We start from the raw sequence: 13,642 nt of genomic DNA on the forward strand, positions 1-13,642 counted from the left end.
ACTGATGACAGAGTTTATTGATAGTCAGTCATATCCCAGTGAAACACTCAATGTTTCAAAAGCAGAATGTTAGAGAAGAAAATCACAAGCTTACAGTGATGATGTTCTGAACTTCCATGAGGCATTTTATTATGTTTCTGTTTTACTGCAGTTTTAACTGTCTATACTTTAGTTCAAAGTTCTATTTGGTTCCCTAATAACACATGTTTTGCATGTAGCTGCAGAAAGAGAATTACCCATTTTAGTGCCTGTTTTCAGGAGCAAAGGCAGTATTTATTTAATGTGGCAGGTGATTTGTAGTGCACTGATTTGATTTAATAGTTTTTCTCTCCAATTTTTTCCCCTTTTTTCTGAAAGATGTTGAACCTTCCTGTGGTGTTGGTGAATTGTTGGGATACAGTTCTACTGGCACTGTCTGCCTTGCAGTACTTTGCCTTTCAGGGTTCTGCCACTTTGTTTTTGTGAACAACAGCTCCTGGGTTATGTGTATGTGGGTGGGGGGGGGGGGTTATCCGACCACCTGTCAGCCACCTCTGGTGCCCTCAGCTCAGGAAAGAGCAATTATCCAGCACATGAGGGACCAAGAGTATACCTGCTCTGCCTAGACAGCGAATATTGTCAGAATCGTTGGAGATGGGGACAATTCTAGTGCCATGTTTTTGCCTTGTATCCTGATGCAGGGATTGTCCAGCAGGAGGCATTAGACAGTGACCAGGAGCAACCATTTGGCTATTGTTCCCCCTCTCCTCCACTTCCCCTCCCCCTTATTTCTGAGGCAGTGATGCTGATTACAATTACCCAACCACCAGCCCAGCTCTGGACAAACCAGGCATGGAACCCAAGATCAAGTTTTGTGTAACTCAGTTAAATGCTACCAAGACATTACCAACCCTGCAACTGTGGGAATTGTGACCTTACTTCTGTTGGGTGTTGCACAAGAATGTAAGGTTTGTTCTATCCCAATGGCACCATGTGAGCAGATCCAATAATGTGAGCTTCGTGAATTGGATGACTGTCTGTAGTACATGTGCTTTGCAGCTACAAGAGAAAAGGCTGGATGCAAGGAAAGTTACATTCTGGTGTCCTGATCTCCCAAACCTCTTTGCAGGACAACTTATTTTTCAGCGGAGGGGCAGGTTTAACCACAGATCTCCCAGCTGCATCCTGTTTGAGCTTCCAGTATTTGAGCTGCTCCCCTTTCAAGGACAGGGTTAGGTGGCCCTGATTTCTGTTTCCCTTGCTCCATCCATACACACCTCACAGAAGATGCTCGTGAACTAACATAGCAGAGGTTTGAGTGAAATGTGTGCCATTGGGATGTCAAAGGGGAGAAAATAAGGGAAAGAGCTCTGCTGTTTTGAGTGTTTTTCTATTATCCTGAACAATGACATAGGGCTCTTGAGTAATGGGCCCTCGAAATTGTGTGGCCACACAGCAACCTAGAGGATCCCACACAGGTTGCTCAAGTCAACCCCTTTAAGTTACTGCTGGTGTGTGGCTATGCAAAAAAAAATTAAGGGGCCTATGCACTTAAACAATCGGCTATGCACTACACAGAAAAATTAGAGGGTATGTTGTTCTTCAGTATAATCACATGCAACAATAGTTTAAAGGGGTCACCAAGGTTCCAGCATGAACCCAGTTGACTAACAAATTCTTATGCTTCAATTGTTAGGCATCTTCCTTCTCAGCAAGTAAAAGATGTGGCCATGATGAGAAATCTAGAACTAGTTACAGAGATAAATGGAAATTAAAACAGGAAAGAGGCCATTTACCCTCATTGCTAGCAAATAGTTCTAATCGCATTTACTTGCCCCGTTCCTAAATCCCTTTGTTAACATTTTCTTCACTCACCTATCCAATCTGCTTGTTAGTCATTGCAAACACTTGTCTCTTGTTTACAGAAACCGTGGTTCTGGGATCAAAAGGAGTGCTGGAAAGGATACCCTCAGCAAGTATGTACTGACTGTGTTTGCAAAGTAAATATTATATGCAAAGAGCGATGCTTAAACTGGCCCAACCATCCTCTCATGTGCGCAGCCTATCACTGGCCATGTCCTCAGCATGTTCAGTTGATATTGTTAATCCATATTATGTAAGTTAATGGATGTTGAGTTTAAACTGTGTGCTGTGCTGATTGTATTGCATTTTGAGCACTGTGTGTTCTCCCTGTCTCAGTGACTAAAACTGCAGAGTTGGGCCAGAGAGATGGTACTGACTCACAAGGGTTGACATCTTGGCATCAAAAGATTATGTTATGGTGAAGACTGGAGAAACTGAGGCTCTTTATGTCTGGTGACATTTGTAGATGTATAAAAGATTATGGAGCAGATAAAGGGGACAATAATGTAGTAGTCACTGTATAGGCCGTTAGTTTAAATCACCATGGTAATGGAAATTGACTTTAATAAAACACTTAATTTGGGGAATGGTCAGAGTAAATGAATGTGAAAGCTTCTGGATTGTGGCACCCCAATCGAAATGTACCAGCCATCCAGTCTGACTCACATCGGTTGACTCCGATTTAGAGCAATGGATGCTGCCTGGCCAATGTCACTCACTGTGGGGAAAGGACATTTTAGGACAGGATGCAAAACCCTGGAATCTTTTAAGGACATGATGTTGTGTCTGGAGGAGAGCGGGTAGTAATGATCTGGAGTTCACTGCTGGAGGATGGTGGAAGTGGAGATGATCAATGATTTTGAAAGGGAAATTGGGTGGGCACAAACCAACTTTCAGGACTACGGGGGATGGGACAGACTGGATTACTTTAACAGAGAGCTGGCATGGGTTTGATGGGCTGATTGGCTGCCTCCTGTGCTGTTACAGCTCTGACTGTGTATGAATTGGGATGGGTCCAACAGCTCACTTCACCCCATGATCTAACGCATTCTGCATAAAATGTAAAATAGATCATTCCTGCACCATGATCCTGTTTGTAGGGCAATCCCAGTCGGTCATTGCTTTCTGATTGTTTTCCCCCTTGCCCCTCTTGAAACATGGGGGGTCAAATCTAGTTTATGTATTTGGTTCAGTATTTAACCCTGTTTTGTTTTCTTGCATATGTTCCTTTTCTATAAAATATTTCAGTGTGCTGCTCTCTCATCTTGTTGGTTTCAGTTTTTAGCCCCGTTTTTCTTAAGTTACTAGTTCTGTTTCAGGTGTTGCTACCCTCCCAGTACTGGTACTATATGATAGAACTGGCTTTCTACTGGTCCCTCCTCTTCAGGGTCTCATTGGATGTGAAGAGGAAGGTAAGTGACTTCCTGATCCATTACCAGGCAATGTTAACATCTTACAACAACCACAAGTTGTATTTATATAGCACCTTTAACAGAAGAAGACTTCCCAAGGAACTTCACACGGGCATTATAAAACAAAAAATATGACGCCAAGCTACAAATAGAAAATATTAGGGCAGATGCCCAAAAAGTTGGTCAGAAGAAAGTTTTAAGGAGTGTCTTAAAGTATAAAAGCAAGGTGGATGGGCGGAAAGGTTTAGGGGGTATTCTAGAGCTTTGGGTTTAGGGAAGTGAAGGCACAGCCGCCAATAATGGAGCAATTAAAATCAGGAATGCTCAAGAAGCTAGAATTGGAGAGGAGCACAGATATCTTGGAGAATCGTAGGTTTGGAGGAGTTTACAGAGATAAGGAGAGGCCAGGCCATGGAAGGATGGGAAAACAATGTTGAGAAATTTAAAATGGAGGCATTGTTTAACTCTGAGCCAGTTTAAGTCAGTGAGCACAAGGGTAAAGGGGAATGTCATTTGGTGTGAGTTAAGAAACAGGCAGCAGAACTCTGGATGATCTCAAGTTTACAGAGGGTTGAATGTGGGAGGCCAGCCAAGAATGTATTGGGATAGTGCAGTCTAGAGGTAACAAAGGCATGGATGAGGATTTCAGTAAGAGAAGAGCCAAGGCAGGGGTGGAGATGGGCAACGTTGCATAGGTTGTAATAGGCGACATCGTGGATATGTGGTTGAAAGCTCACCTCGGAGTCAAATATGACACCAAGGTCGCAAACAGTCTGGTTCAGTCTCAGTTATCAGGGGAAAGATGGAATCAACGATGAGATAGCATTGTTTATGGTGAGGGTCGCTTCAGTCTTCTCAATATTTAATTGGAGGGGATTTCTGCTCATCCTGCACTGGATGTTGGATAAGTAATTTGACAATTTAGAGATGATGGAGGAGTCAAGCGAGGTACATCATCCACTAGTATAAGCTTCCTACAATGTAAGGACATCGAGGCTGAGAGTTTTGATGTGGAGATATTAAAGGTTATGTAAGCAGTGGATTCATGGAGTTTCTTTGTGGACTTGATTTGACACTTTTTTTTAAGCTACCTTAAATAATTATCTCTCAATCACAGATTCTATTTATTGTTCTACTATCATCACATCTGACTTACCTATGACCTAGATTTTTAAAAAATCTCAAACCGTTTTGAATTGCTTCCACATTAAAAGTTGTTATGGTTTGCAAACGCACTGGGCTCATGTTTGGAAGGGAATGTTTGGAATTACATGGCATGATTAGTTTCTATAGATCAAAATCCCCATGAGGAGCTACCAATGGAATAAAATGATCTTTCGGTGTTCTGTTTCAGTATCACATTACACAGAAAATTGGATCAGTGGCTGGAACTGAGTTTCACCCTTCACCTTGGACCAGGGCAGCTGATATCACCTCGTGCTGCTCTTAGTGACGTCTTAGTGCTATAGCACTAAGGTTGCACTCCATCTCTCATTTAAAATCTCATTGAGGCACTAAATTCCATAACTGTCATCGTCAGTCTGAGATATTTAAGGCAGCTTCTGAGGGGATTGCCTGCTGATCCAAGGGTTGTGGCTGGCTGACTGATTTCATGAAACAATTCAGAACTAGACACATTTCTGGAGCTTGTATATTTGTTTGTTGCAATCAAGAGTCTTAAATACATATTTATAGCAAGGCCAATAGCTGAACTTGAAGTTGTCTTTAGAGCTCCCTCATTAAGGGACACTGGATGAAGAGCCCAGTCCCATAGTACAGCACTAAGGAAGGTTGGAAAACATAGTGGAGAGGAACTAAGATAAAAGCAAAATATTGCGGATGCTGGAAATCTGAAACAAAAACAGAAAATGCTGGAAAAACTTAGCAGGTCTAGCAGCATCTTTGGAAAGAGAAACAGTTAATGTTTTGAGTCCGCATGACCGTCATATGGACTCAAAGTTAACTCTGTTCCTCTCTCCATAGGTGCTACTAGACCTGCTGAGTTTTTCCAGCATTTTGTTTTTGATGGAGAGGAACTAACTGGGCAAGTATTGGTTAGCTGATACCAAGCTTTGATTGAAGGTTGAGCAAGGTTTGGGAATACTGAGAGACAGTTAAAATAGGAAGCAATGCAATAAGTCTTGTTGAATTTAACTCTCTCTTTATTGGACTGTGTTTCTGGACCCCTACCCCCTCAATGTAAAATTAGTTCACTTCTGTGAAAAGTTTTAGGATGACACCAAATTAGGGACGATTGTCAATACTGAAGAAGACTGCAACAAATTACAGGAGGATGTTGATAAACTAGCATAATGGGCAAATAAATAACAAAGTAATTTCAACACAAATAAATGTGAGGTAGTACATTTTGGTAGGAAAAATAGGGAGGTCAATTATTACTTGGTGCAAGTGGTAGAGGAGCAAAGGGATCTTGGAGTACATATACACCATTCGCTAAAAGCTGTGCCACATGTTGGCAATTTCCAGCAATAGAATGAAAAGTAGAAAAGTGATGCTAAATCTGTATTGAACCTTGGTTAGAATTGTGTGCAGTTCTGGTCGCCATATTATAAAATGGATTAAGAGGTATTGGAGAAGGTGCAGAGAGTATTCAAAAGGATGATACCAGGAATGCATGGGTATACATATCAGGAAATGATTGACAGGCTGGGTTTCTTCCCTCAGCCTTCTTTTCTCGAGAGGTGACCTAATGGAGGTTTTTAAGATTGCAAAATATGGAGGGAATGTCTCCTCCTGTGGGGAAAGACATGACTACAGGCCATCGATATAAGACAGTCACCGAGAAATATAATACACAGTTCACAAAAAATATCTCTACCCAGAGAGTCATGAGAATCTGCATCTTACGGACCGTGTAGTCGTTAGTGAATAGTATAGATGCATTTTAGGTGGAAACTAGACAAGCATATGAGGGACAAAGGAATAGATAGTTATGATAGGTTTAGATGGGAGGAGGCTTGAGTGGAGCATAAACACTAGCATGGACTGGTTGGGCCGAATGGCCTGTTTCTGGGGCATATTTCCCACGTATGACATTCCCCTGTGATTGGGTACTATATAAATGCATGAATTATAACTTACTTTTAAGCCATGTTTTCAGGTGTACAATACAGGAGATCTCTCCTTTTGGTTTTCCTCTAGATTTAAACAGGTTCATGAGAACCTGATGATGGATCATTGACTTGAAATGTTAACACTATTTCTCCCTTCACAGATGCTGCCAGACCTGCTGAGTATTTTCAGCATTTTCTGTTTTTATTAGAAATCATCCAAACCCACTTGAACCCAGGTCTAGGAGGAGGTCATGTGCTAGTAACGGCATTCCGGAGCTGTGAAAAATGTGCAGACTTTAGGGACAGCTGATCCTGGTTGTTTTGGAGAGATTGTCTGCCTGAGGAGCCTGAAATACTTATTGCTCGAAGGCAATAGACTATTTTTAACTTGATTTTAAGTCCTATCTGAAGGGTCGTGTGCTCTGTTAGCTCTGAATAAATTGCTTCTGTTTTCTTCTGCTGCAGGACTTCAAGGAGCAGATTGTTCACCACATTGCCACCATTTTTTTGATTGGCTTCTCCTATTGTGCAAACTACATCCGGGTGGGGACCCTGGTGATGTTAGTTCATGATGCATCTGATTATATTATGGAGGTGAGTTACTTTTACAAGATGCAGACCCATAGGGATACTGATGTGCCACTGGTCTCTCAGGATATGTCCCGATTTGCCCAGATTGGGTCAGTTTGAAATTTGGACTTTCAGTAAATGAGCAGGTTAATGTTGAGATGGTGAAGGAGGGAGGGTTTCTAAGGTATCCCTGAAAATTCTCATACATAGTTAGTCTATTAGGGTCTGCGGGAGAGAGAGAGAGCAGCTAACGGCCAAATGTCTCTATGGTTCACTGCGCTTGAATGCAGGTGGAAGCTCGAGTTTGGATTGATAAGACCAAATTCGTGAGGAGTTGAAACGAAGCTGGAAGATTCACCTAGTGTGTGCTAGAGAGAGGATCTCCAGTAATACCCTCACCATGAAGGAAATTTCAGAGCATTATAAGTTACCAAGCTGAGAAAGGAAAAGAACAAAAGTAAACCCTTGAGCGCTAAGAATCATTTTTGACTGATTCTGGGAGAAATGAATATCCATTTAAAAGATAGTGTAAAGTATACCTCTGAAGTGTGTTTTTTTTGGTTGTGCTAAAAGTAAAGTGTTCTGTTCCATGGTTTAAAGTATAAGTTACCTGCAAAAATAGTGTTTAGTCATTAGTGTTTTTAGTATGGTGTTAAAGTAAAAGACTTAAAACATGAAATCTTGTCATGTTATCCTTTCAGCTTTTAACTGGAAATTCGAATTTCTTTTTTTTAAAAAAACGTTATCAGTCTCTACAGGGATCGTAACAATCCATGGTAAGGTTTGGAACTTGCTGTTGAAATATTGTTTCTGTTGAATTGACTGGAACCTGACCAGTCCAGAATGAATATATGGTCAAGCATCACGTACAAGCTTCCTGCTGGCTATATGGATTAATGCACCGTGTCATACTATCCGGAAAGTGACGGGTATGATCACAAATCTGTGCTGGGTTAGCTGATCCAAGGTGGATTATGAGTTGTGGAGGGCATAAATGGGAGGGTGTGGGAGGAGGAGGTGGCTACGATTAGCCCATACCCACATCTCTTCATCCAAGTGTTTATGCTGATATTTACTGTTTCCCAGCCCTCACTTCTCATCAGAAAGCACCAGTTTTGAAATATCCGAGAGGCCAGAAACAGGAGTGACTCATTAAAATCTGTCATGTATAGAATTTTCAGATATGAGTGATCACCTGACATTCCGACAGATCCAGACCATCACAAAAAACAACACCTTTCATTTACATAGCGCCTTTAACATAATAACATCCCAAGGTACTTTACAGGATCGTTAGCTGACATAATTTGACATTCACAGAGATATTTAGGACAAGTGACCAAAAGCTTGGTCAAAGGAGTGGGTTTAAAAGAATGGCTTAAATGAGGAGAGAGGTAGACAGGCAGAGAGTTTTAGTAAAGGAAATGCCAGAGCTTGGGTTCTAAGAAGCTGAAGTCATGATCTTCAATGGTAGAGTAAAGGAAATCCAGAGAGGCACACACAGGCCAAAATTGGAGCAGTGCAGAGATCTTGGGGTATTGTACTTTTTAAAATTTATTCTTTCAAGCAACGTGGATGTCGCTGACGAGACCAGCATTTGTTGCCCATCCCTAATTGCCCCTGAACTGAGTGGTTTGCTAGGCCATTTCAGAGGGCAGTTAAGAATCAACTATTTTACTGTGGATCTGGAGTCACATGTAGGCCAAACCAGGTAAGGGTGGCAGATTTCCTTCCCAGTGGACATTGGAGAACCAGGTGGGTTTTTATGATAATCGGTGATTGTTTCACCCTCTCAATTACTGAGACTAGCTTTCAATTTCAGGTTTTACTCATTGAATATAAATCCCACCAGCTACCGTGGTGGAATTTGAACCCATGTCCCCAGAGCATTAGTGCAGACCTCTGGAGTACTAGTCCAGTGATGTTCCCACTACACCGATGTCTTTCCCCCAGCTGGGTAGAACGGTATAGAGATGAGGACAGGTAAGGCCTTGGACAGATTTGAGGATGGGAATTTCAAAATGGAGGTGCTGCCAGCCAGATACTACCAGACTGGGAACTAACATAGGTCACCAGCCACAGGGGTGATGGGTGAGCAGGACATAGTGCAAGTTCAGAAGTTAGCAGCAGAGTTTTGGATGAGCTCAAGTTTATGGAGGGTGGAAAGCTGGCCAGGAAGACATCGGAATAGTTGAGGTATCGAAGGTTTCTAGCAGCAGATGAGCGGAGGTGGAACGAAGACAGGTGATGTTACGGAGGTGGAAGTAAGTGGCCTTGGTAATGGCGAGGATGTGAGTTTGGAAGCTCATCTCAGGGTCAAACAGTTGCTGAGGTTACAAGCAGTCCGGTTCAATCTGTAGGGGGTTCCCTTTTCTCTCAGAGACCATTCCCATACTCAAGTTCGCGACACCAGATTCACAAGTGTATGACTTGAACAGAATGACCAGCGAGACAAGTTTCTTCTGATAATTCACAATCGCTTTATTGAATCACCCACAACCCACAGTACAAAATCCCAAAATTTAAAACACCTTGGTTCCCAGTACCCGACACAAAGTCACCACGACTCGGACTTAAACTTACAAAAAATGCTAACTCCATACAAAATCCCCACAATTTGGTTTAAACTTACAAAGACACAGGCTTGTCATGTCTTGTCCATGTCTTGTCCCAAAACTCGAAGAAAAAATCCCTCAGACCAATATTACCAAGATATATGGCTGAAACAAGTTACAAGGTACCAGCAAAAAACACCAAGTTTTCACCCCAATCCTTCACAAAACCCTCAGACCAATATCACTGTGATTTTGCTGAAACTTGCTATCCCCAACACAGTGTAGAATGTAGGTCTGAGTCAAGATGACCAGCCCTGACCCTGCTTCCAAATGAAGCCCAGATACTCAGATCCACCCTTCTTTTATAATAATTTAACTCAGACATGTCAAAACATATTTCCTGTTGCTTCAATGTCCATTTAGTTGATTCCACACAAAGTCCAGACAAACGTCATCAGCTCCTGCCGGTTGAAATAATACAGGGTTTTCCATGGAAGATGTATCCAGACAAATATGAGCAGTTCTCCTGCTGTTTGAGGTGGCACAGTGACAGCACCTGGCTCCAAAGTTAATGAGGGTTTGAATGACCCTATTTCCAGTATTATTGGCTGTGATGCAAACCTTAGTTGCATAATTCCTTGAATATATTGTGTTGATGCTATATCCTTTGTACCATTTTATTGGGTAATCAGACTTCTTGATTACATTGGTTGATGGCAGGTAATGGCATTTCCCTGGTGCCAATGTTCTCTGATAGTAGTCAGTCAATGTCCAAACCCTTTTGTTGAGTCACTTTTTTTTGTTTTACTAATGCCAGGATTTAACATTCGGCATTCAGGAGCGGGCCTGACATGCTGGAACGTAAAACGATGTCATTGCGCTGTCTCACGATATTTCATTCGGTGAGCACGCACCGGAGTCAGCTGCACACCCACCGATAACTGAAAGGCCTATTAAGGCCATTAATGAACTAGTTAACTTCAAATTTACACTGCCTGTCCAAGCTAATGGTTGGCAGCAGGCGAAAAGGCCAAGTGGCCTTTACGCTTTTTAGGAAGCCTCATCCACAAGCAGGATGAGGTTTCCTAAAGCTTTTACAAATTGAATAAAAACTTTTTTTGAAAAAGAAAAACATGTCCCATCTCATGTGACACAGTCACATAAGGGGACATGTTTCATTAAATTTTTAATGTCTTTTATAACTTCTTTAAAAAGCGCTTCATTCTACCTACGGCAGCTCTGTGCCTAGGGGAGATTGAAGCATCAGCGCTCGCGATCCATGCTGGGGGCCTTAATTGGCCCACCTGCCTGAAATTGTGCCGAGCCAATCACGGGCGGCAGTTGGCTCTGTGGCTAAGCCCGCCCGCAAAGAGAGAAATTCCGGCCTAAAAGTCCGAGTTAACCCTTTGCTGTCCAGCCCTGTACTGCTAACTGCAACTTATCTTTCTTTGTAATTTATAGTTCCAATCATGAGGTCAAAACATGTTTGTGGGTTTTGAAATTATGTTCCATAAATTTCCCAGTTAGAGGGAATTCCAATCCTACATGTCTCAGACAGTGGTTAGGAATGGAGATGGAGTCAGTGGCTAAGGAATAGAGTTTGTGGTGAGGACTGAAGACAATGGTTCAATCTTCCAAGTATTTAATTGGCCAATGTTCAAAGAGGAATTTGAAATAAATCCCAAGTTTGAGGACCAATTCCCAAGACAAGTTTCAGTTCGTGAATCCTTTGTCTTTTTATTTAATTTGCAGTGCGCAAAAATGTTGAACTATGCAGAATGGCGAAAGAGTTGTGACATGCTGTTCGTGGTCTTTGCTGTGGTCTTTCTGATTACACGGCTTATCATCTTTCCAAATGTGTGAGTAGTTCTTTGCTTGGGATGTTGTGATTTTCCTACTTTGGATAATTTGGGGGTGTCCAAAAGGGTTCAAAGTGCTGATGAGAAATCAATCTATTATCATTCAAGCTAATGAGAAACTCTTCTACTTCAGGATCAAGGAGATGGTCTGCCACAGGCTGCCAATTGTACTGGACACTAGACACAACCTTTCTAGGAGCCCTGTGAAAACAGTCTTACAGTACAGGAGCAGGCCATTTGGCACATCCTGCCTGTGCCCACTTTCTGAAAGAGCTATCCAATTAGTTGCATTCCCCTGCTCTGCAAATTTTTCTTTTCAATTACGTACCCAATTTCCTTTTGAAAGTTACTCTTGAAGCTGTGTTACTGCAGTTCTAATTAAGGCCCATTTTAATATTACCAGTAGCCCCAAAGTCAAAAAGGCTGCAATGAATAAAATTCATGTTGCTGACATGCAGATTCTTTTATCTTAGTTTGTTTTTGTTTGGCAAATGCTGATATGTGAAGGATTGATCGAGGGAGGGACAGTGCCCTTCCTGAATCTTTGGCAATCGTTCCTGGCACCGCCCACAGTCACTCTGATTTGGAGTGTGTGGATGCTTACCCTGGTCTTGGTTGCCTGCAGGTATCTCTTATAGTAAATTACTCATTTAGACAAAGCAGAAGACTGGTCTGTAGGCAGAGTGCAATGCAGATTGAGAAAATCACCTAGAAAATCAGGTTATTCAAATTTCCAGTTGACATTCAGGGTAAATACAACACTCGGAATCTCGAACAGAAAATGCTGGAAAAACATATCTGCCTGTCAGCATCTGAAACACTAAAGACAAGTTGAAGGCTTTTCACCTGAAAGCTTACGTGCCCCAGTGGTCAGTTCCTATTGGACAATATGCCAATGCTGTAGATAGCTGCATTTAAAGATTGACTCAAACTAAAGTACAAATCAGTAATTAAGTACCTAAACGTTAATTTGCCTAAGGCCAAACAACTCTGGAAAAACGCAAACTTGAAAGCTGAACAAAGATGCAAAATAAAAACAGAAACTGTTGGAAATATTGAACTGACCTGGCAGCCAGCATCTGTGGAGAGAGAGTCAGAGAGGTTAATGCTATTTGTTGCAGCCTTTGTGACCGTGGTGGGTGGGGTGGGGGATGGAGATGTAAATTGCATCTTACTTAAGTCTTCAGTAACACAGGTCCCACAGGTGGTGCTGTTGAGTAAAGTCTGTGCAAGCTCAGTGATGCCACCATCAGGGCCTTGATTATACAGCAGTTGCCTGGGGCAGGTTTAATGTACAGCTTGTTTTAAATCTTAATTCAAAGTTGACTGTATGTATCTGTGTTTTAGGGCTAGTCAGTATCTTTGAGAACTCTCCTTACTCTTTATGTGCCGACCAATGCACCAATTGCACCAAACAAAGAGGTTAGATAGGCAAATGTTTGTTTGTGGAACTGTTGTACATCAGAGAGCGGCTATGGGTTTACCCACAATAAATGTTTTGTTTCCCACTCTGTGGGGTTAGGTGACTTACCTTAACTCTGCCTCGCCTAATATCTGACCAAGGTGGGAGTAAAGCAATGAGGAACTGTACACATGAACTCTGACTTATGTATACCCGGCTGAACCCCTTTAGTGCATGCAATTTGCTGTACAGAATCCATGCAAACATCCTTTTAACCCCACCCTTCCAACCACCACCCTTTGAATATAAAGACCTTCCCACCACAACCTGTGTCATTAAAGAGATGCTGTTACTGAGATGAGACTGAACTGAATGTCAATACACCTATGAATCTCGAGCCAATAGATGTGAGTTGGGATGATGTTTGATGCTTTCTTTCCCTGTCACCTATCTGTCTTTGCTAACTGTTGAAAACTATCATTTGCAGGGTAATTTACACCACTTTCTACTACTCCATGGAGATTTTCCAGCCCTTCTTTGGTTACTATTTTTTCAATGTTCTCCTGATGGTCCTGCAGCTGTTGCACATATTTTGGGCCTACCTCATTTTGAGAATGGTAGTCAAGTTCGTGTTTGTTGGGAAGGTAAGGATGTGCTACATGTGAAATGCATTGGAAGTACATGGTGAGCAGACTTCGAGGTTGACAGCAACACAACTGGGGCTGGTAAACCTGGTTGGATACCAGAGTTAGGTCAGTTTCACAACAGGATTTTGAACTCTCCTCGCTGGGCTCAGTTGTTCATCAACTTGAACCATAAGTTTGGAAAAGGAGCTTGATCATTCCAAATCCACAGTGAATGAGGTGATCTAGTAAACTGCCCAAACCTCTGCTTCCTTCATTTAATGTTATAGCCTATTGCTGTGTAA

At 42.0% G+C, this 13,642-nt stretch overlaps 1 protein-coding gene across 6 annotated transcripts in view; it reads left to right on the top strand.

The window, feature by feature from the left end:
• LOC121287483 (ceramide synthase 2-like) overlaps positions 1–13,642 on the top strand; it is a 62,691-nt gene that overhangs the window by 45,786 nt on the left and 3,263 nt on the right. For all 6 annotated transcript variants that reach the window (XM_041205410.1, XM_041205408.1, XM_041205409.1 and 3 more), the window contains 5 exons: positions 1,905–1,955; positions 3,162–3,254; positions 6,794–6,922; positions 11,206–11,312; positions 13,202–13,358. In XM_041205410.1, the coding sequence (XP_041061344.1) occupies positions 1,905–1,955; positions 3,162–3,254; positions 6,794–6,922; positions 11,206–11,312; positions 13,202–13,358 (537 nt within the window). The remainder of the gene's footprint in view (positions 1–1,904; positions 1,956–3,161; positions 3,255–6,793; positions 6,923–11,205; positions 11,313–13,201; positions 13,359–13,642) is intronic.

This window comes from Carcharodon carcharias, chromosome 14 (assembly GCF_017639515.1).
Source record: "Carcharodon carcharias isolate sCarCar2 chromosome 14, sCarCar2.pri, whole genome shotgun sequence".
Lineage (NCBI taxonomy): Eukaryota > Metazoa > Chordata > Chondrichthyes > Lamniformes > Lamnidae > Carcharodon > Carcharodon carcharias.